At 41.8% G+C, this 25,970-nt stretch overlaps 1 protein-coding gene across 1 annotated transcript in view; it reads left to right on the top strand.

Moving 5' to 3' along the window:
* COLGALT2 (collagen beta(1-O)galactosyltransferase 2) overlaps nt 1-25,970 on the top strand; it is a 103,709-nt gene that overhangs the window by 77,111 nt on the left and 628 nt on the right. The window contains exons 7-11 of the mRNA XM_028121576.1: nt 7,734-7,810; nt 11,603-11,709; nt 19,605-19,737; nt 20,842-20,969; nt 24,549-24,755. Of these exons, the coding sequence (XP_027977377.1) occupies nt 7,734-7,810; nt 11,603-11,709; nt 19,605-19,737; nt 20,842-20,969; nt 24,549-24,755 (652 nt within the window). The remainder of the gene's footprint in view (nt 1-7,733; nt 7,811-11,602; nt 11,710-19,604; nt 19,738-20,841; nt 20,970-24,548; nt 24,756-25,970) is intronic.

Genomic DNA, 25,970 nt, shown 5'->3' with positions numbered 1-25,970 from the left:
TGAAAAGAACCTATAATTTATAGCTGTCATTATTGATCTCCCAATGCCTACCAAGTCTAATGTTAGGTACTTTATATACGCCATTTTATTATTCCATTTACCTTCTTTAGTTATAATTTTGTTAAAATTTCAGATTCTGAATTTTAAAAAATAGAACATAATTGGAGTAAGAAAAATGATTAGAAAAATAAACCTTTGAGGGTAATAATGCAGAAATACAGACTGGAGGCCACTGTAGGATTAAGAAAAGGATAATCATGAAATCATATCTGTCAAGTGTCCTCAGGAAAGATAAGCCAGATATTAAAACATTTGGCACAGCATCTGGAATCTGGCTGCTATTAGACTATCCCAATTGCAGCATTAGAACAAGAATTATATCTATGTACAAACATTGAATGCCTTCCTACAATCTATGAGTCACTCTATGAAGGATTCAAAACATTTTACAACCAATTCTCTGTTTTGGGTTTATCTATTTAACTGGAGACACAGGACAACCATTAAAAGATGCCAATAGTTCAGTACAGTGCTTTGTAAGAGGAGCACATATAAGAGCAGTTGGAGTTTGGAATTGGGAGAAATTGCTGTGGGCAGGTGTGTTCTAGGAGAGTCCACCAAGCCCTGGTGGTTCTCAAGCTGGGCTTTGCTAGAAGTTTAAACAGACGGAGTGATACAGTGAGGGCACTATAGGCAGAGGAAACAGAATGAGCAAAGATATCATCCAAAAAGCATTCTCACCCTGGAAGAGAGTTGGCTTTGAATAGTAGAAGTAAATAAAATTTGAGGGTTAGGGTGGCTTAATTGTTGTGGCCCTTGAATTGCCCAGCTAAGGCAGAATGCCCACCCTGAAAGCAGTAAGGAAGCAAGGAAAATTTTAGAAGAGAGAGTCAGGCTGTTAAGTACTGATTAAACACTTACTATATTCCATGGATCATTCAAGATGCTGGAGATAAAACAGTGAGCAAAATCAGCAGGAGCTTCACCCTCAAGGAATTTATATTCCAACACAGAGAGATAGACAATCTACCGAGGGAACAGCCACATGAATACTTGGGGGAAGAGTGTTCCAAGTAGAAAGACCTACAGGGGTGCCTGGGTGGCTCAGTCGGTTAAGTGTCTGACTCTTGATCTAAGCTCAGGTCTTGATCTCAGGGTCATGAGTTCAAGCCCTGCATTGGGCTCCACACTGGGCAGGGAGCCTACTTAAAACATAACAAAACAAAACAAAACAAAACAACAACAACAACAAAAAAACCCAAAAAACTACAAAGGTTGTTAGGAGAAACTGTGATGATCCACGAACAGCAGGCCAATGTGGTCAGAGTACAGAGGAGTTGAGTAGAAGGAGTTGAGGTCATGAAGGAAGATGTGTCCGGATCAAGCAGAGCCTTGCGGCCACAGCAAAGAATTCAGATTTTATTTTAAGAGTAATGGGATAACATGTGGGGTGGGGTGGGGGGAGTGGCATGATGTGATGTATGCATTTAGAAAGATTACTCAGTCTGTGGTGTGGACATTTGAGTATAGGAGGAGCAGTTCCTCTCTCTTGGTGAGAGAAGATGGTGGTTGGGATGCAAGATGTAGCAGGGAGGTGATGAGAAGCCGATGGAGTTAGGATATATTTTGTTGGTAGAGCCAACAGGACTTACAGAGACCTGGATGCAGCCAACAAAGGAAAGGAAGGAATCCAGGTGACACCAGGATTTGGGCCTGGGATACCCTTTAATGAAATAGGAAAAGATTTGGGGAGGGAAGTTTTGGTCATGTAAGCTTATGATATTTTTAAAACATCTCAGTGAAGAAGTTAAGAGATATTTGGATATGAGTCTGGAGTTCAGGGACGATACTCCAGCTGGAGACAGACATTTGAAAGTCATCAGCATTAAAAGGACATTTGAAGTCATGGAACAGCGTGAACTTGTTTAGTAGAAGATCATAGAAAGAGAAGAGGGGAGGGAACAGAACAGATCCCTGGGGGAGACAAACAGCCAAGAAGCTGGAAGGAAAAATTGAGAAGTGTCTCAGGAAGGAGCCAGCTGTGGCTGAGAAGTCCAGTGACATGAAGATAGGGAATTTAACATTGGTTCTGTCAAGAGAAAGATCTGTGATGACCTTGATAAGAGCTACTACGGTGCAATAATGGGGACACAAGCCCACTGGAGTAGACCAAAGGGAGGCCCATGGGGAGATGAGAAAGTGGAAGCTTGTTGCGATGGGGATAGAGAAGTAGGGTGGTGGCTGAAAGGGAATGAGAGATCAAAGGAGAAGTTGTTTTGTGTTGTTTTTTAGCATATTCATATACTAACAAGATTTTAGCATTTTCATATACTGACAAGAAAGATTCAGTATATGAGGAGAACCAGATGATGTAGAAGAGAAGGAGGCAGTTGTGAGGCTGAAGTCCTTGAGAAAACAAGAGGCGTTGTAACCTAAGACAGTATTGGAGAAGTTGTCCGAGGTGGGAACAGAGAGGCTTCTTCCCCCCCCCCCCCGCCCCGAGCAGATGGGAATGCAGAATGTGTAGGTACAGATGCAGCTGGGTTTGTGGACTTGAGGTGGAAGGAAAAGGCAGGTCTACTTTGACTATTTTTTTTATGAGGTATGTAGTCCATCAGCTTGAGAGAGATGCTGGAGGTGTCAGGAAAGAGGACAAGGCATAAAACAGATTGCTCAGAGAGTGGGAAAGTAAATTTACTATGGAAGCATAACTGCATCATTTGGCAGTGTCGAGTGCCAAAGTGACATCTGTGGTTGTAATTTTAAAGTGATTCAGTCAACACAATTGTGTGAATTTCTCTTGCAGTATTCTTGGGGCTAAGTGAATAATCAACTTTAAGCAGGATTGGGATTTTACCAAGCAAGATTAGTGGAAGCAGATCAAGAGTCTTTACAGGGGCGTGGTTAGAGTGCTAGCCCAAGAAATCTAGGTTCGGTACCAATGGACACAAGGACATGAAAGAGGTGATGGAGGCAGACATGGTAGTGGGCCACTGAAAGAATGATTGTTAGTACAGGACCTAGAAGCCCCGTTGTCAGGTGGATCACCGTGTGGATGCTAAAGTTTTAAGAATGATGGCAGGAACAACGAGATTATGAGCCAAAGGCTGTCATCATCAGTGGCTGAGGGGGGCGTGGCTAGGGGGCAGAGGGTGCTAACATACACTTCAAAGAAGCTGGGGGTTTTGAGGGATGAAAGGGAAACAGTTTGGGAGTGAATTGGAGGAGATAAGAAAAATCAGCTTCTACCCTGACAGGTGAAAGAGAAGCAGTGTCCTCCAAGGAAAGCCAAATTTTAGTTAAAATACAAAGGTAAAGAGACATTCAGAGAAAGTAAGAGACTAAAAATGTCAAAGAGTTGATGAATTACAGACTGGAGTGTCAGAGAGCAGAGTGAGGAGCTGGGGTGGGGTGGGAGAAGGGGTGTAGCACCAGTTAAGGTGCACAGGCAGCACTCTGCCCATCATTCTACATGTATTTACTCACTTCATATGTTAGGAGCCGTACAGAAAATTTGAGAATGTGCTTTCTGTACAGAAAATTGGGGGATGGATGACAGGAGGCTAGATCTTGTCAAGGTGAAAGAAGTCAATGGGTTATATAAAAGGCATGAGGGGATTGGTCTTGCAAGTCAGGGCATGAGGTGATGGGAGATCTCATGTGCCCTTCTTGGTAACAACATTCTGGAGCCATAGAATGTCATGTAAAGATTATTAAGATTATTGGACATGAAGTCGGAAGGTCCAATAATATTACCAATCACTCACTATTGGATCTTGGCACCAATGACTCCCTATTTGACCTTGGGCAAGTCTACATCTGGGTAGGTCTCAATTTCTTCATCTATAAAAACAACCAAAAGATAAATGAAGACAAATGATGTCATGAATATGAAAGCACTTAACAAATTGCAAAGTGTTGAGTGTGACTGTTGTGGTCAAGACCAGCACTGTGCTTGAAGAAGAAGATTATTTTGACAATAGTGTGCATAACGAGTTAGAATGAAGCAAGACCAAGTGCATGAGAGTTTGAAAAATATTAAAACAGCCCAAGCATGGGGGCACCTGGGTGGCTCAGTCGGTTAAGCGTCTGACTCTTGATTTTGGCTCAGGTCATGATCTCAGGGTCATGAGATTGAGCCGAGCATTGGGCTCTGTGCTGAATGTGGAGCCTGCTTAAGATTCTCTCTCCCTCTCCCTCTGCCCCTCCCCACCAGCTCATGCCTCTCTCTCTTAAATTAATTAATTAATTAATAAAATTTAAAAAAAACCCTGCCCAATCATGGTGAGTGAGGATCTGAGCTAGGGTGGTGGCTACAGCAATCCAAGGAGTTCAGGACAACCTCAGGATTATGATTAAATGATTATGATTTAGTTAGGATTTGGTACAAGCATGATCTCTCAAATATTTTGGGGGGCATGACTGAACTGGCACATTGTGCACTGCTGGATAGTGTGTGCTCCAGTGTAGACTACAGATAAAGCAACAAGTGATGGTCACCCAGGAGCAACGACTTAGCTAACTGAGCTTCTGTGAATTCAGCCCAGTTGCCAAGACCAACTTGATGCCAATGGCTACCAAGGACCAGCTTTGGGGGCAGGCCGAGTGGGGGTAAAGGGTTCAGGAGTCAGACTTAGGTTCAAGTACCAGCTCGGTCAGCTCTGTGACCTTGGGCAAGTTGTTGAAGCCTTTGTTTCTTTATCTGTAAAAATGGAGACACTCATACTTATCCCAGGGTACATGTCGTGAAAATTAAGTAACTGTGATTATGTATGTCAAGAGTGTAACCCAGAGTTCAGTGAATAATAAGATCTCTATCATAGTAGTTGTGATTATTATTCCTAGGTCTTGAAACTATCCAGTAGCCAGTAAAACATATTGTCTCAATGGGTGTGGCACAGTGAGGGGCTATGTCTAGGGAGGGATTCAATGAGGGGCTGATAAATTATGAACGATGGAGTCAGAAATGACCCCAACCAAAGCTGGGATATACCTGACCTTCAACTCTGATGAGTGAAAGACACATCCCTTCTCCTTGCACAGTAAATTTCTTAGGTCTAACTTGTATCATTCCCTGTCTTTCCCAGTGGCTTTGCTCTGTCCTTGGGGACAAAACCCAGACATATTTCTCATATTTTTGCTCAATGGTGGCTTTCAGAAGCCAGCTACTTGTGGCTTGTGGGGGACACTTGTCCTGTGATTGCAATGACTGCCCATGTTTGATGGAAGCAAAATGGCTAAAAGCAGTCTCTTTGGCTGAAATGTTAAAGCCACGCAGGCCATGTGAGTGCCAAACAGAGACCAACAGTGTGAAAAGGGGAACTCAAAATATAACCCCCTCCCAACTCCAAGACCCAAGGAGGGAGAGCCAGACAGCTCCTCAAACAACATTATAAACAAAAAGGAGTTTGTATGCTAAGTTTCTTTCTCTCAAAAGCCTAACTCTGTACCCGGTGGCTCTTCCATCAATATTTGTTGATTTAAAAAAAAAATTAATGAGGAGTGGGGTGGAGCAGAAAGGAGCAAAATATTCTGGGCTTCTAATGGAAACAGAAACACATGCACTGTGTATTCACAGAAATGTGACCATAGGGGTCAGGCTTGAAGGAATGAGACCAACTCTTGTGTTCGGCTTAGGAAACCAGTCTCACTACCTTCTAGAACTTCACATCATTCGATCGTAAGTGAAACTGGATGTCATGGTTTCTCTTTAATATCCCAGGGAAGGGTAAGTTAAACAAATAGTACTCTTTGGACAGTATCTCAGTCAGAAGGATGAAAAGGTTATGCTGGGATGTCAAATAGTGATAAAATCTAGCTGGCTTAAGATGTCCATCGACAGATGAATGGATAAAGAAGATGTGGTATATATACACAATGGAATATTATGCAGCCATCAAAAGGAATGAGATCTTGCCATTTGCAATGACATGGATGGAACTGGAGGGTGTTATGCTTAGTGAAATAAGTCAATCAGAGAAAGACATGTATCATATGACCTCACTGATATGAGGAATTCTTAATCTCAGGAAACAAACTGAGGGTTGCTGGAGTGGTCGGGGGTGGGAGGGATGGGGTGGCTGGGTGATAGACATTGGGGAGGGTATGTGCTACGGTGAGCACTGTGAATTGTGCAAGACTGTTGAATCACAGATCTGTACTTCTGAAACAATGCAACATATGTTAAGAAAAAAGAAAAAGAAGAAGATAGCAGGAGAGGAAGAATGAAGGGGAGTAAGTCAGAGGGGGAGACGAACCAGGAGAGATGATGGACTCTGAAAAACAAACTGAGGGTTCTAGAGGGGAGGGGGTGGGGGGATGGGTTAGCCTGGTGATGGGTATTAAGGAGGGCACGTTCTGCATGGAGCACTGGGTGTTATGAACAAACAATGAATCATGGAACAGTACACCAAAACAAATGATGTAATATATGGTGATTAACATAACAATAAAAAATTTTTTAAAAAATCTAGCTGGCTTCCTACAGCAATGGCATATTTCTTGCAATTCAAAGTCCGCAGTGGTCCCGGCGTCCTTCTGGGCAGCTGTCTTCCCAATACTGGCACATCATTCTAGGCTGCTTCAAATATGCGGCTTCTCCATTATCAACATCTGCTGTGACCGTTGTGGTGGGCAAGGGTGGGAATGGAAGGAGGGCTTGGAGAGCTGAGCAGTAGCAGTTCACAAGGCCATGACCAACTTCAAGGGTGAGGAAGTGATTCCTCTCATCTGCCTGGACTGGAGGAGATGGGTAATGCTGAATAGTGGTGATGGCCACCACCAACAGTTCCTCAAACCACCCAAGTTACCAGCTCTCACTGTGTTTTCTTTGTGTTACCCCTTTAAGGAAAACCAAATGAGTACTTTGGATTTGCAATTCCAAAAATCTTCAAGACCTTTCCAGATTCTCCACTCAGCATTACTTCCGACCTTTCAAATGTATAGTTTGTAAAGAAAACTTTTTTTTCGAGTATGAAATAAATGAAACTTTTATTACTTAAGATGCAGTGTGCCTCCCATCTGGAAATTTACCTGTTAGCCCTGTACCCAGTTTTGGGATGTGGACTGGCCCTTAAAAGCAAGTTCCTGTTAAAATAAAGGACCTTTGCATACCTGTAGCTAAACCTGCCTGAATGGGATAAAAATAGTCCCAGACTAGTCCCCTTTAAAATATACAGAGAAAGCATTATTTAGAAGAAGTCTGGCCTACTTCTGAGGTCTTTCATTATGAGCCACAGTAAGTAATAGCTTAAAAGTTACTGAGTTTTTACTATGTCAATTTACTGGTGGTGAGTGCTTTGCATGCAGGTCTCATTTAAATTTCACAACACCCCCAAGAGATACACTTTTATTATCCTGATTTTACACATGAAGAGACGGGCTTGGAGAGGTCACTTAACTCTTCCAGACCTTCCCAGACCAAGGTTTGGACCCAGATCATCTGACTCCAGAGCCTTCACTCTTAACCGGCATCCTAGACTGACTCTCATCTCCTCTGAAAATAAGTCTTAAGGGAAATGGAGTGAATACTGCAGTCTGCGTATGAACAAGCATTCTGGAAGCCCTGGCCATCAGGGTTCTTGTGTATCCGCTCAGTCCTGGAGAACTGCTGAGCAGTTATCCCCTGCCCCAGACATCCAGACTGTGTTCCTAGACATCAGGTGTGTGGATGGAATTCTGTTCCCTGAGCCTTTCACTAACAAAGCACTCTGTGTGTTTCTTGTGTCTTCCAGTTGACGGTCCTCCAGTGGAACCCTCCCAATTTGTTTCAGTTGTCCCTAAATATCCAGACAAGATGGGATTTGATGAGGTAGGAAAGGTGCCTGTGTGTGCACATGCACACATGTGCACGTATGCAGCATGCTTACGTGTTTATATTGGAGTGTGAGCCTGATCTTACATCGGACAGTCAGCAAAACTGGCTTGGCTGCTGAAAAGGCACCGAGGTCTTGGGAAAACAACTCAATTTGTGTCATGTCTCAGCTTTCTTATCTTAAAAAAGGAGCATTTGGGGTGCTTGGCCGGCTCAGTCAGTGGAGCATGCGACTCTTGGACTTGGGGTCATGAGTTCAAGCCTCATGTTGGGTGTGGAGCCTACTTAAAAAAGTAGAAATAAAAATAAAGGATAAAAAAATGAGAATCACATGTACCTGAAACTAACACGATATTGTGTCAACTATATTCAAATAAATAATTTTTTTAAAAGGTAAAAGGTAAAAACAAATTAATCATTGGGTTAGAAAGAAGTTAGTATTTAATCATGAGTGAATTTTGTGTTTTCTAGGAGCAGATGCTGCTATATTTTGTAAACCTTCCTATAAAGATTCAAGGGTAAAGAAGATAATGTTTTAAGCATTAGAGGACCTTAACTTTATTCTGAGTGGATAGAAACCATTCTGGAACAGTCTGTGCTTTCTTTTCTCTGTGCTGTTCTTCCATGGAAAAAAGCTGAGGGCAGGGTTGAGAGGAAAAAGAAAAAGAGAAAAAAGGAAACCTGTTGTAAAATTCTGCCTTTCAGTGGACAAGAACTTCATAATAGCACTCCAAGGGCCATATTTAATATAAAGTTTTGATTGCGTGAAGAAGGAAGCAAGAATATAAAGAAATACCTCTCTTGGTAATATACACAACAGCTACTTGGGAGTGGCCGAAGTGTGACTCCAAGTCACTGAATCCTTTGCGGGTCCCTTATGTCGTGTAGCTGCTGATCAGTACTCAAGACTCTGGTGATCTAAAGGGTAGGATGGTGCCTCAGGAATCCACACACTGAGATAGAACTTTTCCATGGGTTCTGGGTATGTTACAGGCCAGGTTTTGCGCTGTGTGCTCTTGCCATCGCTCCAGTGAAAGAAAAAGCCTTGCTTATCATTCTGTGCTGGGTCACGCATGTCCCCAGGTATAGCCATCTAAAAGCTCCTGGGATGGGCATTGGTATTTCTTTTAAAAAATTGATGTGAATCTGGGCTTCAGGAATGGGAAAGAGTATTTCATGAATACTAAATAGAAAGAGTTAGCAGCTATGATGCTGTTTCCACAGAGGGCAGAATGAGAAGAGATGATTTTAATGTGGAAGAGAGGAATTAGAATAAAGAGCAAATAATTTTTAAAAACAACTGGGGCTGCGGAAAAGTTTGGTCCACACCACGCACTGTCCCAACTTCCACATCTTACTAACGCTGTCCTTCCCTGCAACCCTCATCAGCCTTCAGTTCTCCAGGTGAAAGAACACAAGTATCTTCACATAGATTCATTTTTCTGGTTAAACACATTCCTATGGGGACCAAGCCGAAGGAAATCAAATGGGGCAAAACCAGGATCTTCTAGCTCTGGTCTTCCATTTGGATGGGGGTGTAAGGACTGGGTCACCCTAGAAGTCTTTTGGAAAATGCCAACTCTAGGAGGTGATACAGGTGCAGGAAATAATTACCCTGGGCTCTAGAACAGAGATAAGATGGTGGAAAAAGGGATTTTCACCGGCCTTTCTCATTCTCCCAGAACTCCCTGACCTTGTTGGTAGTGTCTGGGCTGCATTTGGCTCTGTGGCTCTTTCTCTGTTTACTATTCACTAAGTATGAGCAAGCTGTCTGTGTTTTTCCTTATGGTTACAATTTTCACTGCACTTGTCCTGGCAGAAGCTGGGACTGAATTATTATTTACAAAAGTCTTCCCAGACTAGAGGTCTCTGGTTTGAGGGGACTTTTTGTTGTATTTCTGTTCATTTGGGGGGGGGTTGATTTGGGTTTGTTTTTGTTCTCCTGGAATGACCTCGGGCAGCTCCATGTACACACAGGAGGAAATGCCCCTTCCTTTCCATATCTTTTAAAATTGTGGGATGAAACATGGCCCATCACACTGTGATCCTAAACAGGAAGAATGTGAAATGTAAAAGAACACAACCCATTAAGTTATGAAGTCCCAAGTAACAAGGCAAGTACAGTCACCACAGAAATTATGTTTAAAAAAAAATACTCAGGTAATCAAGAGAAGTAATGAAATTATGATGCACCGAATTCACTTTGCCCTAAATTAGGTGGATAATTTCTTTCAAGAGGACATCTTGTTTTCCCATCATTTTCTTTGCTCAAAGCTTTACACATGGATGGAAGTGAGAATATTTTGGAAGGAAGGGTTGAAATTTTAGTGTAGCTTTTGATCCAGTAAAACATAGAACATTAGTGACGATTACATTCAGGATGACTGTGAACCAAAGCTTCATCTCCAGTAAAGTCTGAACGCCAGGCTGGTTACAAGACATAGTTTCTTCTTTATTCTAGGCATGGCATAAAGCAAGCTTTATCTAAACCACATATCATAGGCATTTTAATCTGTGTTGTACTTGCGAGATGAAATTGTTCAACGCCCCCTTTAACGAACAAGCGAACTGGACCCTGAAGCATTCACTGTCTTCCTCAAAGTCATCTGGTGGTTAAGTCAGGATGAAGCCAATGTCATTCAACTTATTCCTATGGGTTTCTCCTTTTCCATGCTACGTGTCATCAGTATTTCTTGCTGGCAGCTGAAGTCTCGTACCTTAGAGGACTAATTTAATGTTCAGAGCGAGTTTGTTACTGCTTGTAGCAAAAGGACCTTGGGAATACACATATTTACCTGTTAACAGTGTTCATGAGTCTTGAGGTATTTCTGTGGCTCCTTAAATCTGAGAGTAGTCAGGACTGTCTCACTCTCCATAACTCCCTGCCATGGCTTCATGATATGTATGTGTTTAGGGCAGCCATCAGGAATGTAGGGGCTAAGATGAGGGACTAAAGATGGACCCAACCCCCTTGGGCAGGAATCTGGATGCATATTCTTGGGGACTTCATGGACTAGTATGATGTGGAAATGATGCTTTTCCATTTCTCCCTTCCATCAAAGGGCTGACTCCAAAGGTAGGGTCCCTTCTCTTTACTTCTTTCAGAGAAATTCCCTTATCTCTAGGGAAGTTGAACAATTCTGGTCAAGAAGCTCTTAACATTGAGACCTTGATAATTCTGTTTGGAACCTTTGGAAATGCAAGGAATGTGTTAAGACTAGATTTTTCTCATTCCTTGAATTACTTTATTAGAGTGGATATGAACTTTAAGAATAGCTAATATTTAGAACCCATGAGATAGGACCAGTATCAACCCAGTTTTACAGATGAGGAAACTGAGGCATGGGAACTGGGCCAAGGCAGACACTTAGTAAATAACAGTCAGGATGTAGACTTAGGTCAGCTGACAAATCTAACACACTTGCCCAATTGCCTCCTACCTCGGAGTCTTCTATTTGGGGTTTAATTCACACTTGGCCTCCTGAAGGGTAATTTTTTTGAACTTTCCTATCTCAAGAACACGGCAAACCTGTCCACCAACAAGCGTCAGAGAAACAAAGAGAGGGTGAAGTCACCACAGATGGTTCAGTTTTGAAAGTCATTCTGTTTGAATTAATATCATTTGACTTGATATGAAATATAAACAGATCTTCACCACGGTTTTCCCTATTTTCTTCCACTCCTTATTCTAATTAAAACTTTGGTCCTTACATTTACTTAACTTTTCAAACAGCCTAAAGTAAGACTTGAATAATCTGTGTTTCTTTTCCTTTTTTCTTTCTGTGTTAGATTTTCATGATCAACCTCAAGCGCAGAAAGGACAGGCGGGACCGGATGTTACGCACCCTGTACGAGCAAGAGATTGAGGTCAAGATTGTCGAGGCTGTGGATGGAAAGTGGGTTGGGTTTTTTCTTGAATCCTTGCAGATATGGCTGGAGTGGGGAGATGCCCTCTCTGACAGAGGGTTAGTGCTCAGCAGGAGGAATCTAGAGTCATTAGAAGATGGACACATTGTTACAATGGCCACATGCAGCCTACTTTGGGAAAAGCTTTATGAATGATAGCAGCATTTAAATTAATTTCACCATGTAGAGTAGGCCGGAAATCCACTCACCATCCAGCGAACTCTGGCCTTCATTATGCTGAAGGCTCACAGTGGAAGTGATTTTCCCCTTTCTCTGGGGGTTTTTGCAATGGTTGTGGTGGTTTCCAGCTTTCCAAAGTGTACTGGAAGGAATGCATTTAGAGTTGCATTTAGAGCCTGATTTAGAGCAAAGTGGCCAAACTTGGGCCACCTGAGGAGAATAAGTGAGGAAAAATACATAACCATCTGTATATCCTGTTGTGTGAGATCTTACCATAGCCTGCCTGGGCTGATCACCTTTCCCAAGAATATGGCAGGAAAATCCCACAGGGAACTTCGTTGAATTCCTTCAAGAGTTTTGCTATAGCTGTTGTTTATTATTTTGCTTTCCTTTACCCTTTTATTTGACACTTTATTTCAAGGCATAGATTTTTGCAAAACCTACAGTTCCATGTTTTTTGTTAGTTTGGAATGTGAATGGTTCTAAGGAGTATGGCTAGAAGCTATTGTGAAGCTTCTTATGACTTTTAGAGAATTTAATCAGAGTTTCTCAAAATGTGGCCTGGACACCCATGTCAGGTCTCCAGGGTTAAGAGAGAGCAGCTTCCTGAGTCCCAGCCCAGGGCTGCTGAATCAGGACCTGGGAATCTGAACTTGAGAAGCCTCAAGGTGATTCTTAGGTAAGGTTGCCACATAAAATATAGGACACTCAGTTAAATTCATCCCAAACATTGCATGGGCTTACACTAAGAAATTATTCATTGTTTATATGAAATTTAAATTTGACTGGATGGTCCATGTTTTACTTGCTAAATCTGGCAACATTTTCTTTGGTGCATGAGAGTTTGGGAACCACTGCTTCAAATACCTGAGAGCCCAAATTTTATTTATAGGCCACATGGACCAGGGGAAACTAGTTGAATTGTAAGAGTTCTTTATTTGTTCCTCATACAAGTCTCTTGTCAGATACAAAATTTGCAAATATTTTCTCCTATGTGTTGTCTTTTCAATTCATAATGGCGTCCATTGCAAAACAAGTTTTTTATTTTAATGAAGCCCAATATACATTTTTGTTGTTGCTTCCACTTTTGGTGTTATATCTAAGAATCCATTGCCAAATCCAAAGTCACAAAAACTTATTTCTATCTTTTCTTCTAAGAGTTTTATAGTTCTGCCTCATAGAGCTCTCTTCACATTCAATTTTTGCTCCATTTTGAGTTAATATTTTATATGGTGTGAGATAGGGATTCAGATTCCTTCTTTTGCACATAGTTTGGGTCTCTTAGCACTATTTGTTAAAAAGACTATTCTGCCCCAACCGCCCCCGTTAAACTGTCATCACCCTTCTCAAAATCAATTGACTATAAATATAAGGGTTGATTTCTAGACTCTCAGTTGGATTCCACTGATGTATTATGTCAATCCTTATGTCATACCACACTATCATTTGACTGTAACTTTATATGTAAGAAAGTCTGAGTCCTTTAACTTTCTTATTCTTTTTCAAGATGGTTTAGGCTATTCTAGATCCCTTGCATTTCCATATGAATTTTAGCATCAGCTTGTCATTTTACACAAAGAAAAGATAGCTGGGATTTTTATTGGAATTGCATTGAATCTGTGGATCAGCTGGGGGGACCATTTCTATCATAATAACTTGAAGTCTTCTGGTTCATGATCATGAGATATCTTTCCATTTATTTAGATCTTTAATTCTTTGAATGATTTTTTATAGTTTTTAGTATGTAGAAGTCTTGTGTTTCTTTTGTTAAATTTATTCCTAAGTATTTTACTCTTTTTGGTGTTATGGTAAATGAAGTTGTTTCTCTAATTTCATTTTTAGATTGCTCACTGCTAAGTATATAGAAATAGAATTGATTTTTACATATTGATCTTATATTCTGCATCCTTGCTGAACTCACTTACTAGTTCCAACCCAGTGTGTGTTTGTGTGTGTGTGTGTGTGTGTGTGTGTGTGTATTCCTCCTCAGGATTTTTATATACAAGACTATGTCATCTGCAAATGTAGATAGTGTTACTTCCTCTTTTCTAATCTGAATATCATTTACTTATTTTGTTTGCCTAATTTCTCTGGTTAGATCCTCAAGTAAATGTTGAACAGAAATAGTGTGGACATCCTTGTCTTGCTCCTGATATTAGGGGAAGCACTCAATCTTTCACCATTAAGTATGATATTAGTGTGTGGTGGGTTTTCATAGTTGGCCTTTCCTGAATAGAAGAAGTTCCCTTTTATTCCTATTTAATGGAGTGCTTTTATCGTGAAAGGGTGTTGGTGTCTTTGTCAGTTTGGGTTGCTTTAACAAATTACCATAGGCTAGGGGCTTAAAAACAAACATTTATTTCTCATAGTTCTGGAGGCTGAGAAGTCCAGGAGCAGGGTGCCAGTGTGGTTGGATTCTGGCGAGAGGCCCCTTTTATGATTTGTAGATGCTATTTTCTTGCTGTTCCCTTAACACAGCCAAGAGAAGAGAGAGAAGAAGCACCCTCTCCCATGTCTCTTTTTATAAAGGCACTAATCTCATTTATGAGAGTTTCACCATCATGACTTGGGGCCCTACCTCCTAATACCATCAACTTATGAACTTGGGGTGAATATAAACATTCAATCCGTATATAGTTGGATTTTGTCAAATGCTTTTTCTGTGCCTATTGAGATGATTGTGTAGCCATGTGATCTTTTTGTCTATCGATACGCTGTATTATATTGATTGATTTTCACATGGGAAACAAGTCTGACAATCCTGAATAAATCCCATTTGATCATGGTGTATAATCGTTTTGATATGTTGCTGAATTCTGTTTGCTAGTATTTTCTTGAGAATTTTGGGTCTATATTAATAAAGGATATTGGTCTATAGTTTTCTTGTGATGTCTTTTTCTAGTTTTGGTATCAGGATAATACTAGCTTCATTGAATGAGTTGGGAAATGTTCCTACCTCTTCTGTCTTTTGGAAAAGTTTGTGAAAGATTTGTGTTAATTCTTTAGATGCTTGGCAAAATTCCCCAAAGAAGCTAACTGATTATGGGTCTTTCTTTGTGGGAAATTTTATTACTAACTCAACTGCTTTACTTGTTATAGGTGTATTCAGAATGTCTATTCCTTTTTGAGTCATCGATTTGTAATTTTCTAACAATTCATCAGTTTTTTTCTAGGTTATCTAAGTTGTTGGCATACAATTGTTCATAGTATTATCTTATAATCCTTTATATTTCCCAAAGGTCAATAAGAGTCTGCCCACTCTTTCATTCCTTTTTTTAAATAATTTGAGTCTACCTTTTTTTTTTCTTCTTGATCAGCTTAGCTAAAGGTTTATCAGTTTTGTTGATCTTTTCAAAGAACCAACTCTTTGGTTTTGTTGATTTTTTCTATCGTTTGTCTATTCTCTATTTCACTTATTTCCACTCTAGTCCTAATTTTTTCCTTCTGCTTGCTTTGGGTTTACTTTGCCTTCCTTTTTCTCATTTCTTAAAATGGAAGATCAGATTATTCATTTGAGGTATTCTTTTTTAATATAGGCATTTATGACCATAGCTAACCTTCCCAAGTACTACACTAAGTGCATCCTGTAAGTTTTGGTATGCCTTGTTTTCATTTTCATTCATCTCTAACTATTGTCTCATTTCTTTTGTGATTTCTTCTTTGACCCATTAGCTATTTGGGAGTGTGTTGTTTAATTTCACATATTTGTGAATTTTCCAAATTTCCGATTGTTATTGATTTTTAATTAATTCCATTGTGGTCAGAGAACATGCCTTATATGATTACTGAGGCTTAATTTATGATCTATACAGTTTTTATGGTTTAACACAAGGTTTTTCTTAGAGAATGTTGCATGTGAACTTGAGAAGAATGTGTATTTTGCTGCTATTGGGTGTAATGTTCTATAGTATCTGTCAGGTCTAGTTGGTTTGTGGTGTTGTTCAAGTCTTCTGTTTCTTTGTTGTTCTTCTGCCTTGTTGTTCTACCCATTATTTATAGTGCCTTATTAAAGTCTCCCAGTATTATTATTATTATTATTAAAGATTTTATTTATTTATTTGAGAGAGAGAATGAGAGACAGAGAGCACGAGAGGGAAGAGGGTCAGAGGGAGAAGCAGACCCCCCGCTGAGCAAGGAGCCTGATGTGGGACTCGATCCTGGGACTCTAGGATCATGACCTGAGCCGAAGGCAGTCGCTCAACCAACTGAGCCACCCAGGCGCCCCAGTCTCCCAGTATTAGTGTTAAATAGTCTCTTTCTTTTCAGTTTCTCAGTTTTTGCTTCATGTTTTTGCTCTGGTGTAAGGTGCATGTATAATTACAATTTTTGTCTTTCTGATGGGTTGATTTTTTATTAATCTTTATCTCTAATAATTGCTTTTGTTTAAAAGTTTACTTTGTCAAATATTAATATAGCTCCTTCAACTCTCTTGTGGCTACTGGTTATATCCTTTTTCATCCTTTCACTTTAAACCTGTTTGTGTCTTTGAATCTAGTCTGTCTCTTGTAGACAGCACATAGTTGAATCATGTTCCTAAAAACTCATTCTGCTAAGCTCTGCCTTTGATTGTAGGGTTTAATTCATTCATATTTAGTGTAATTACTGATAGGGTAGGATTTAGGTCTGCCAGTCTCCATTTGTTTTCTATATGTCTTACGTCTTTTTTGTCACTCTGTTCTTCATTATTGCCTTCTTGTATTAAAAAGATACCTTCTACTCTATCATTTTAATTCTCTTGTTTCTTTTACTATATATTTTTAGTTATTTTCTCAGTGACTGTCATGGAGATTACAATTACCATTTCAATGTATAGCAATCTGGTTTATATTAATACAAACCTCCTATAAGAAAACATATGGGTTAAGGTCCTCAACGTTATTTGTGCCAATGTTTTTTTTTTTTTTTTTTGGATTTGACACCAAAAGCAAAAATAAACAAGTGGGACTACATAGTAAAAGAAATTATCAACAAAATGAAAAGGCAACCTACCTAATGGGAGAAAATATTTGCAAATCATATACCTGATAAGGGGCTAATTTCCACAATATATAAAGACTCATACAACTCAATGAAGACTCATACAACAACAAAACCCAAATGACTTGATTTAAAAAATGGGCAAAGGATCTAAGTAGACATTTTTCTAAAGAAGACATTCTTTGGACAACAGGTACATTAAAGGGTAGACGACAGGCACATTAAAAGGTACTAAACCTCACTAATTACCAGGGGAAGGCAAAGCCAAACCACAGTGAGATATCACCTCATATTTTCAGAGTGGCAATTATCAAAAAGACGAGAAATAACAAGTGGTGACAAAGATGTAACGAAAGGGGAACACTGATATACTGTTGATAGGAATGTGAATTGGTGCAGGCACTATGGAAAACAGTATGGAGGTTCCTCAAAAAATTAAAAATAGAACTACCCTATGATCCAGCAGCTCCACTTTTGGGGATTTATCCAAAGAAAATGAAAAAACAACCTCAAAAAAGAAAAAAACATATGTACCCCCATGTTTCTTGCAGCAGTATTTACAATAGCCAACCTAAGAGTCCTATCAGTGGATGAATGGATAAAAAAGATGTGGTGTTGCAGCCATCAAAAGGAAGGAGATCTTGCCATTTGCAACGACGTGGATGGAACCAGAGGGTGTTATGCTGAGTGAAATAAGTCAATCAGAGAAAGACATGTATCAAATGACCTCACTGATATGAGGAATTCTTAATCTCAGGAAACAAACTGAGGGTTGCTGGACTAGGGGTGGGGTGGGAGGGATGGGGTGGCTGGGTGATAGGCATTGGGGAGGGTATGTGCTATGGTGAGTGCTGTGAATTGTGCAAGACTGTTGAATCACAGATCTGTACCTCTGAAACAAATAATGCAATATATGTTAAGAAAAAAAAAAAGAAGAAGATAGCAGGAGGGGAAGAATGAAGGGGAGTAAATCGGAGGGGGAGATGAACCATGAGAGACGATGGACTCTGAAAAACAAACTGAGGGTTCTAGAGGGGAGGGGGGTGGGGGGATGGGTTAGCCTGGTGATGGGTATTAAAGAGGGCACGTTCTGCGTGGAGCACTGGGTGTTATGCACAAACAATGAATCATGGAACACTACATCAAAAACTAATGATGTAATGTATGGTGATTAACATAACAATAAAAAAATTTTGAAAAAGATGTGGTGTATATAAATATATACAATGAAATATTCATCCATTAAAAAAGGAAGTCCTGCCATTTGTAAGAACATAGATGGCTTTTGAGGGCATTATGCTAAGTGAAATAGGTCAGACAGAAAAAGACAAATACCAGATGGTCTCATTTATAAGTGGAATCTAAAGAGAAAAAAACCCCAAATTCATAGATACAGAAAACAGAGGTGATTGCCAGGGGTAGTGTTGGAAGGTGGGTAACATGGATGAAGGGAGGTGAGTCGATACAAACTTCCAGTTATAAAATAAATAAGTCGTGGGGCTGTTGTGCACAGCATGGTGACTGCAGTTAACAACACTGCGTTGCTTATTTGAATGTTGCTAAGAGAGTAGGTCTTAAAAGTTCTCATCACGGGAAAAAAATTTTTTAACTATGTGGGGTGACGGATGTTAACTAGACCTAGTGCGGTGATCATTCCATAATATATACAAATATCAAGTCAATATATATCTGAAACTAATATAATGTTATATGTCAATTATATCTTGATTAAAAGAACCAACTGAGTGTCAGTGGTCTACAAAAGCTTAGCTTCTATACTGCTTCATTCCTTTCACCATCCTTTGTTCTATTGTTGTCAAACAATTTACTTCTTTCTATATTACATGCCCTTTAACAGAGACTTACAATTAGTGCTTTACACAGCTATAATTTAAATCAGAAAATTTAAAGAGAAAAAAAGAGTTATCAATGAAAAACATTTATACTGTCATTTATATCTACCTATGCAGTCACATGTCCCCATGCTCTTTATTTCTTTATATGGATTTATGTCACTCTCTAATTTCTTTCATATCGGCCTTAGAACTCCCTTTGGTGTTTCTTGTAGAGTGGATCTGCTAGTGACAAATGCTCAGTTTGTTTATGTGGAAATATTTTAATTTCTCCTTTATTTTTGAAGGATAGTTTGACGAGATATAGAATTTTTGGTTGACAGTGTTTTTCAGGGTAGCACTTTGAATATGTCAACCCACTGCCTTCTGGCCTCCATGGTTTCTGAGAATCAGCTGTTAATCTTGTTGAGAATACTTTGTATGTAGGGAGTCACTTCTCTCTTTCTGCTCACAAGATCGTCTCTGCTAGTTTTGTTCTTACCTTCAAAAAAAAAAAATTAGGTCCAAAGGAAAGACATGCCCACGTACACAGTTCTTCCTATCCCCATCCCCTCCAGTATTTAATGCTATTAGCCACTTGTCCTTCGTTAGGAAAATACTTTTTCAAAGCTGTCAAAAAACTGGTAATACTTAGAAATACGTTGGCAATTGTGAGGGATATAACCAAGTATAAGACATCCTCTTGTCTTTGGCAAGCTTGTAATGCTGCCATGACACGTTAACCCTGAGGGGCTCCTAAGAGCTGATGGGAAACCTGAGAAGTCTTCCTCAATGCGCAGAAGGGCTTTGAGGAACATCCAGGACTCTCTCTTTCTGGCTTCTGTAGGGGGAACATCTCAACTTGTTAATTTTCAGACATGTTCTCTGTCTTGCAGAGCACTCAACACAAGTCAGCTGAAGGCCCTGAATATTGAAATGCTGCCTGGATATCGAGATCCCTACTCCTCTAGGCCTCTCACCAGGGGTGAAATCGGCTGCTTTCTCAGCCACTACTCTGTCTGGAAAGAGGTAAATAATGCTTGTTTTAGATATGCGGTTTTATAATAAGGAGGAAGGAAAGTGGGACTTTGTAGGTGAATTACAGCCAGATAGTGAAGCCGTAACTGTTCTGGAAGTATGCTTGGAAGTTTCTGTTGCCTCGTGTCTCCCTCTGACACAAGGCCAGCAACAAACAGGGAGAGGGAGCCTTGTTGCCGCTTGAGATGATAACGGGAAGATACCCATGTTCAGGAGGCCACACTCCTTTTGATGTATCCTTATCCTTAGTAGGAATGCCTTGTATTGTATGTATCTAGCATGTCATCATTTATTAAACGATTTCATACAAGAAGTCACACAGATCGTATGAAGTGGGTCAGGATGCATGGGTTCATTTTATCCAAGAGAAAATGAGTAAATATCTTGTCTAGGTAAGAAGGGGCAAAGCCAGGACTTGAACCCATGGCTTAGATGGAGGGAGGCATTGGAGTGTGGGGCTCTTGATTAAGGGTCAGTTCCCACAAGAAAAGAGAAAGTCCCTAAAGAAGGACCCCTTGATTGCCTTCCCTCTTTGAACGACCCAGTCTATGCCTATGTTTTTTCTTTAAACTTTAGGTGAAATGTAATAGAGACATACAAAATTAAATAAATCGTAAAATACAGGCCAATGAAATTTCACAAATGAAATAAAAATACAGCCATGTCAACCAGCACCCAGCTCAAGAAACAGGTTACCAGCACCTCAGAAGCACGTGCTCCATATTTCCTTCTAGGGGACAGTCCCCAAGGGTAATCACCATCTTGACTTCTAACAGCACAGAATAGTTTTTTCTGCTTTTGTACTTTTGTTCGTATGAATGGAACCATAGGGTATTGAGGTATATAGCCTCTCAGGATTACATTCGGGAGATTCACCCATAACATTGCATTTAATTGTAGATCGTACATCCTCACTGCTGAAAATATATCCCAGTTTATTTATCCACTCTACCACTGATGACGTTTGCTTGGACTCCAGTTATGAGCTATTACATACTGTGCTACTATACTCTTGACTTTTTAATGTCTATTCACCTAATAAAAAATAGGTATTGGACTTCTCATAAGGTCTCTTCCCACTGATGATCTTTACAGGTGATTGACCGAGAGCTGGAGAAGACTCTGGTTATTGAGGATGATGTGCGCTTTGAACATCAGTTTAAGAAGAAGCTGATGAAGCTGATGGATGACATTGACCAGGCTCAGCTGGATTGGGAACTGATGTGAGTGGCAAGACAAGTTTATCCCAGAGCACTGAGAGGACTCAGTCCTGTTCAAGGGGCAACAAGCTCCACCTCCCCAGCTGATAGGAGATAGAGCTCGTGCTTCCACTTTGCCAACTTTCTCTCCATAAATGTTCCCACAAACAAGAAGTGAGTGGAGGACAGGCCCTGGTTTCTGCATCTATATGCTCTGTGGGCTGAGAAAGAAACGGTGGGAGATTCTTGGTGAGACCTGGAGCCTGCCTGCTGGTCAGGGGTCTTCAGCCTGAGCGCTCACGTGGGAGCACAGCAGAAATCCCACGAGTGAAGCAACAGGTGCATGGAGAGGTGTGAAGAGAGAGGGGGAGGCATTCATTCAAGGGCAAGAGTCCTGTGTTACACTTGAGAGCAGGTTTCCTCTGTAGCCTCTGAGAGTATGGGGGCTGAAGGTCAGCATGAGAGTGCCTCTCTTGGGAAGGGAAGTGTGCAAAGGCTTACCAGGGTAATGCTGGTTCTGAATTGACATTTAGTTAATGCTCTGGTAGCTGTCTCTGGGAATTAAATGTCTCTCTGTCTCTCTCTCTCTGTTTCTCTCTCTCTCTCTCCCCTTCTTCCTCTCCTTCCCCCTCCCTCCCTCCGCCTCGTGCTGTCTCCCCCTCCCTCCCTCTGTCTCTCACCCCCTTCTCTCATTTTCTTTTTAAACCAAATGACACTTTTTACTTCTCTCCAGTGAGGCAGAAAGTTCCCAAGCATTATGTACACTGCCCAGCTGCGTGTCGAAGGCAATTTCATCAAATCAGAGCCTGTTCCTTTGGAGTGGCTGCAGCAGACAAGCTGTCCCTACTCCTCCCATCCTCGGAGGGAAACTTAACTATGGGCCCAAGTGGAATACTTGTTCTCTCAGAAAACATACCATTCTGAGCCCAAAAGAAACCTAGTAGTGACTCAACTAATCCATGGGGAAGAGACCCAGAAATCAGTATGGTGTAATAAAAAGAGACTGGCTCCCTGTCAGATGTCAGCCATGTGATTAGATTCTGCACTGTCCCTTAGGATCCTTGCCTGTTCCTATAAGCCTCCAGAAGTCCCCACACCTCAGTCTGAGTCTGTAGCTCTGCAGCCTGTGGCTACGCCTCACGGGCATGGAGCCTGGAAGCCATTTTGTGCTCACATGACCTGCAAAGACAACTTTCACTTAAGCCTCGGAATCAGAGGACTGGGCTTGGGAAGTCTAAGACTTATGATTGACGCATGTCCTTGTCCACTTGTGGCTCAGCTGGTGCATTTCTTGGGACAAGGAACCAACAGATTTGGGGCGCCTGGGTGGCTCAGTCGTTAAGCGTCTGCCTTCCGCTCAGGTCATGGTCCCAGGGTCCTGGGATCGAGCCCCGCATCGGGCTCCTTGCTCGGCAGGGAGCCTGCTTCTCCCTCTCCCTCTGCCCCTGCCCCCGCTTGTGCTCTCTCTCTCTCTCTCTCTGACAAATAAATAAATAAATAATCTCAAAAAAAAAAAAAATGACAGAGCCAAGAAAGCAGAATGATTGGATAAGGATATGGGTACAAGGAATGATAGGGATACAAAACAAAAATCTTTTCTAAATTTCACAGACTGATCAAGGGAAAATATGCCATTAATATCAATTATATACTATTCAAGAATGACAGTGGTCTCAAATTTTTGTCTTTCTTTCTTTCTTTCTTTCTTGAGACAGAAAGAGCATGCAAGCCATTTGGGGTGGTAGAGAGAGAGGGAGAGAGAGAATCTTAAGCAGACTCTGCACTGAGCACGAAGCCCAACACGGGGCTCGATCTCACAACACTGAGATCCTGACCTGAGCTGAAATCAAGAGTCGGACACCTATCTGACTAAGCCACTCAGGCGCCCCTTCCCTATCTCTTTCTAAAACGAACAAAAACAAATGTTACTGAAACTCAAACATGAAAGCTGATAAGCTGTCCATGGCTGCTATGTTACATTTCTCCAGAAAAGGAAATAGTAAATGGGAAGAGTAGAACAAACCATTGGAGTGCTGTCCAACAGTAACATAACATGAGCCACATACATCATTTGAAATTTTGTAGTGATCCCATTCAAATGGTAAAAAATACATTAGGAGAATTTAATAATACATTTTATTTACCCCAATGTCTCTGAATCTTATTACTTTAATATGTAATCAATATTTAAAAACTGTTAATGAGATAGTCTACATTGTTTTTTCTTTTTATTTTTGTTTGAAAACTTTTTCATTTTTTGTTTGTTTGTTTAGAGGGAGAGAGAGAGAGAGAGGCAGAGGGAGAGGGCAAAAGAGAATCTCAAGCAGGCTCCACGCCCAGTGCGGAGCCCAGCATGGGGCTGGGTCTCAGGACCCTGAGATCATGACCTGAGCCAGAACCAAGAGTCCGACACTTAACCGACTGAGCCTCTCGGTGCCCCTTTTCTACCATCTTTAACATCCAGTGTGTATTTTATGCTCACAACACGTCTAAGTCTAGATGCTGTTTTCAGCCGCTGCAATAGACTGCAGTCCTACCGAAACAACGGTGTTTAATGGAAAAAATATTTTACACATCTTCAATTTTATTTTAAAATTTCAATTTGAACTATGTAAAATGAACCCGTTGAGTACAAACTCCGGTCCTGTCACTCTAGCCACGTGTCAAAGGCTCAGTGGGAGTTTCTCTTCCACTTGATGGTACCTGAGAGAAATTCAGACGCTTTAGTCTGAAGGGACGGTGGCTGAGAGGATCTGTGTTTGGTGTCCTGAGAAGGTGAACAACGACTCATGCCACCAATCCTGAGATGTCTTGACAAGAGCAGTCCTTTAAATGTTGAAAGAGAGAGTCTTAAGGCAAAACAGAGGAAGGCAGGGCTTTACCCCCAGGCAGGAAGCCCTCACCTCCTCAGCTTGCTCCAGGCAGGTGGAAAGCAAGTGGGGTCCAGACAAAAGTGACGGATCACAGGTCTGTGAGTAGACTGTGGGGAAGCTGGAATGGCTGTTGCAGAAGCTCTTCGAGAAGGCCAGGTGCTTTTCTCAGAGCAAAATGAGGGCGGAGCTAGGTGCATGTGAGGAAGAGAAAGCCAGGCAGGCTTTGTCACTCACTCTTCCCAGGAAGGACCCACTTGGGGCCCCTGGGGTTCCCGGGTCTTTGACTGTAGACTGTGTCTTCCCCACAGTGTTTTCTGTCCTGTGTTTACCGTCAGCATCTGGAGAGCTATCCGGAGACCATCGAAGGCTGAAACTCTAGGGATCTCACCTCTGAGCCCTTTTTGTCCACTTCCAACCTCTGTAAACACATACTGTCTTTGGGAAATGATCGGAAGGATCTTTTAGTCTCTCTAGAGTTTAACTTCCAGGCTGGAGCACAGTGCTAGGCAAGAGCAGTTGGGATGTTGGTAGATGGAGCCAGGAAAATGGCCCCCCTCATGGCAGGTGCCAGTCATTGCTGGGGATGGGACGCACGTTGTGGTGATACTTTTGATGTAAGACACAGTTGGTCCCAGCGTTCAAAAGTATCCACAAACCTGTGCTCTGCTCTGTTCTTCCGGATGTCTAATATTCAAATTGGAATTTTGCTCCTCCATCCGCTTCCTTCTAGTTATATTGGCAGGAAGAGGATGCAGGTGAAAGAGCCCGAGAAAGCGGTACCCAATGTGGGAAATCTGGTCGAAGCTGACTACTCCTATTGGACGCTGGGCTATGTCATCTCTCTGGAAGGAGCACAGAAGCTGGTTGGAGCCGATCCCTTTGGGAAGATGCTGCCAGTGGATGAGTTCCTGCCCATCATGTACAACAAGCATCCTGTGTGAGTCTCCCCACACTGCCTGCCCTTTGAGGGCTCACCCCACTCATATATCGTGCTCCTCAGATTCTCGGTAGTGCGTGGTATTTTCTAAAGCATGCCCTGCTTTCCTAAATGATCTTTCCATAATCACAACTCAGAGAGGCTGACTGGAGTGACTATCCCCTTGTACAGATGGGGAAGCCGAGGCTGAAAGGGCGAGTCTTGCATGGCAGCCCTCTGTAATACCCCGTGTGTAGTTTACCTGGACATAATATGCTCGGTCCTCTCCTTGTTTTGATCTTCTTATTTCCAAAAACTCATACACCTGAAGGTGAAGGTCATCTTCCTGAGCACCTTCAAGTGTTCAGTTCATTTCTTAGTCCGCTGTGTGTACTTGTTGGGCAGGCAGGGGTCCCCCTCCCTGCAGAGCTTACGGTCTGGTCGGGAATTCAGACTCACGAACGGTCCTCGTGATGTACTTACTGTGAGACTGCAGCCACAGAGGTGCGTTAGAAGCTCGGGGAGGGTGGAGGTGGCCCCTGAGCAGGGTATCTATGGAAGAAGGCAGTGTGATGCTCAGGGCTCCCCTTACGCAGGAGCTTACTCTGACCTAGCGTTGTTTGAAGGGTGTGGAGATGGGTGGTTTACGAGTCAGTCTCCCCACTAACCTGTGAGCCCACTGAGGCAGGAACAGTCTCACATCCCTGTGTCCTGAGAACCTAGTCCCAACTCTACCCATAATAGCTGCTCAGTCAATGGGTCCTAAATTCATTAATGGAGGAGGAGACCAGATTCTAACCTCGGCTCCTTCTCTCAGTTGCTGGGTGATCTCCTTACTAGCTGGGCCTCATTTTAGTGGTTGAGAATTCCTATCCTGCATCTGGCTCATTTGGTCTCCCGGCCTCAGCAAAGACGGATCTCCTCACCCTCTTTGATAGAGCTGACTGTATATCCGTGTCCTAGCAGGAACATGGAGGTCAACCATCATCCCTGTAACAGAAAGGAAACTAACAGGCACGGTGCACTGAGTGAGCTCAGAGCCAAGCAGATGTCACCTCGTGTGATCTGCACAGGAGCCCCGGGGGGGGGGGGGGGGCGAGTTGTCCTCCCCTTTACACTCATGGGGAGCTGGGGTGCAGGGCCAAGCCGGCCTGCCTCCAAGCCTGCACAGTGTGACTGTGTAGACTGCTGTTCAGATCTCAACTAATTTATTCATCCAAGAACAGGGCATCTTCC

Source organism: Eumetopias jubatus, unplaced genomic scaffold (assembly GCF_037043125.1).
Source record: "Eumetopias jubatus isolate StellerSeaLion01/CBP00866 unplaced genomic scaffold, mEumJub1_p1.0 scaffold_12, whole genome shotgun sequence".
Taxonomy (NCBI): Eukaryota; Metazoa; Chordata; class Mammalia; order Carnivora; family Otariidae; genus Eumetopias; species Eumetopias jubatus.
Note: the sequence above shows the minus strand (reverse complement) of the source record. Positions and strands in the feature narration are given on the sequence as shown.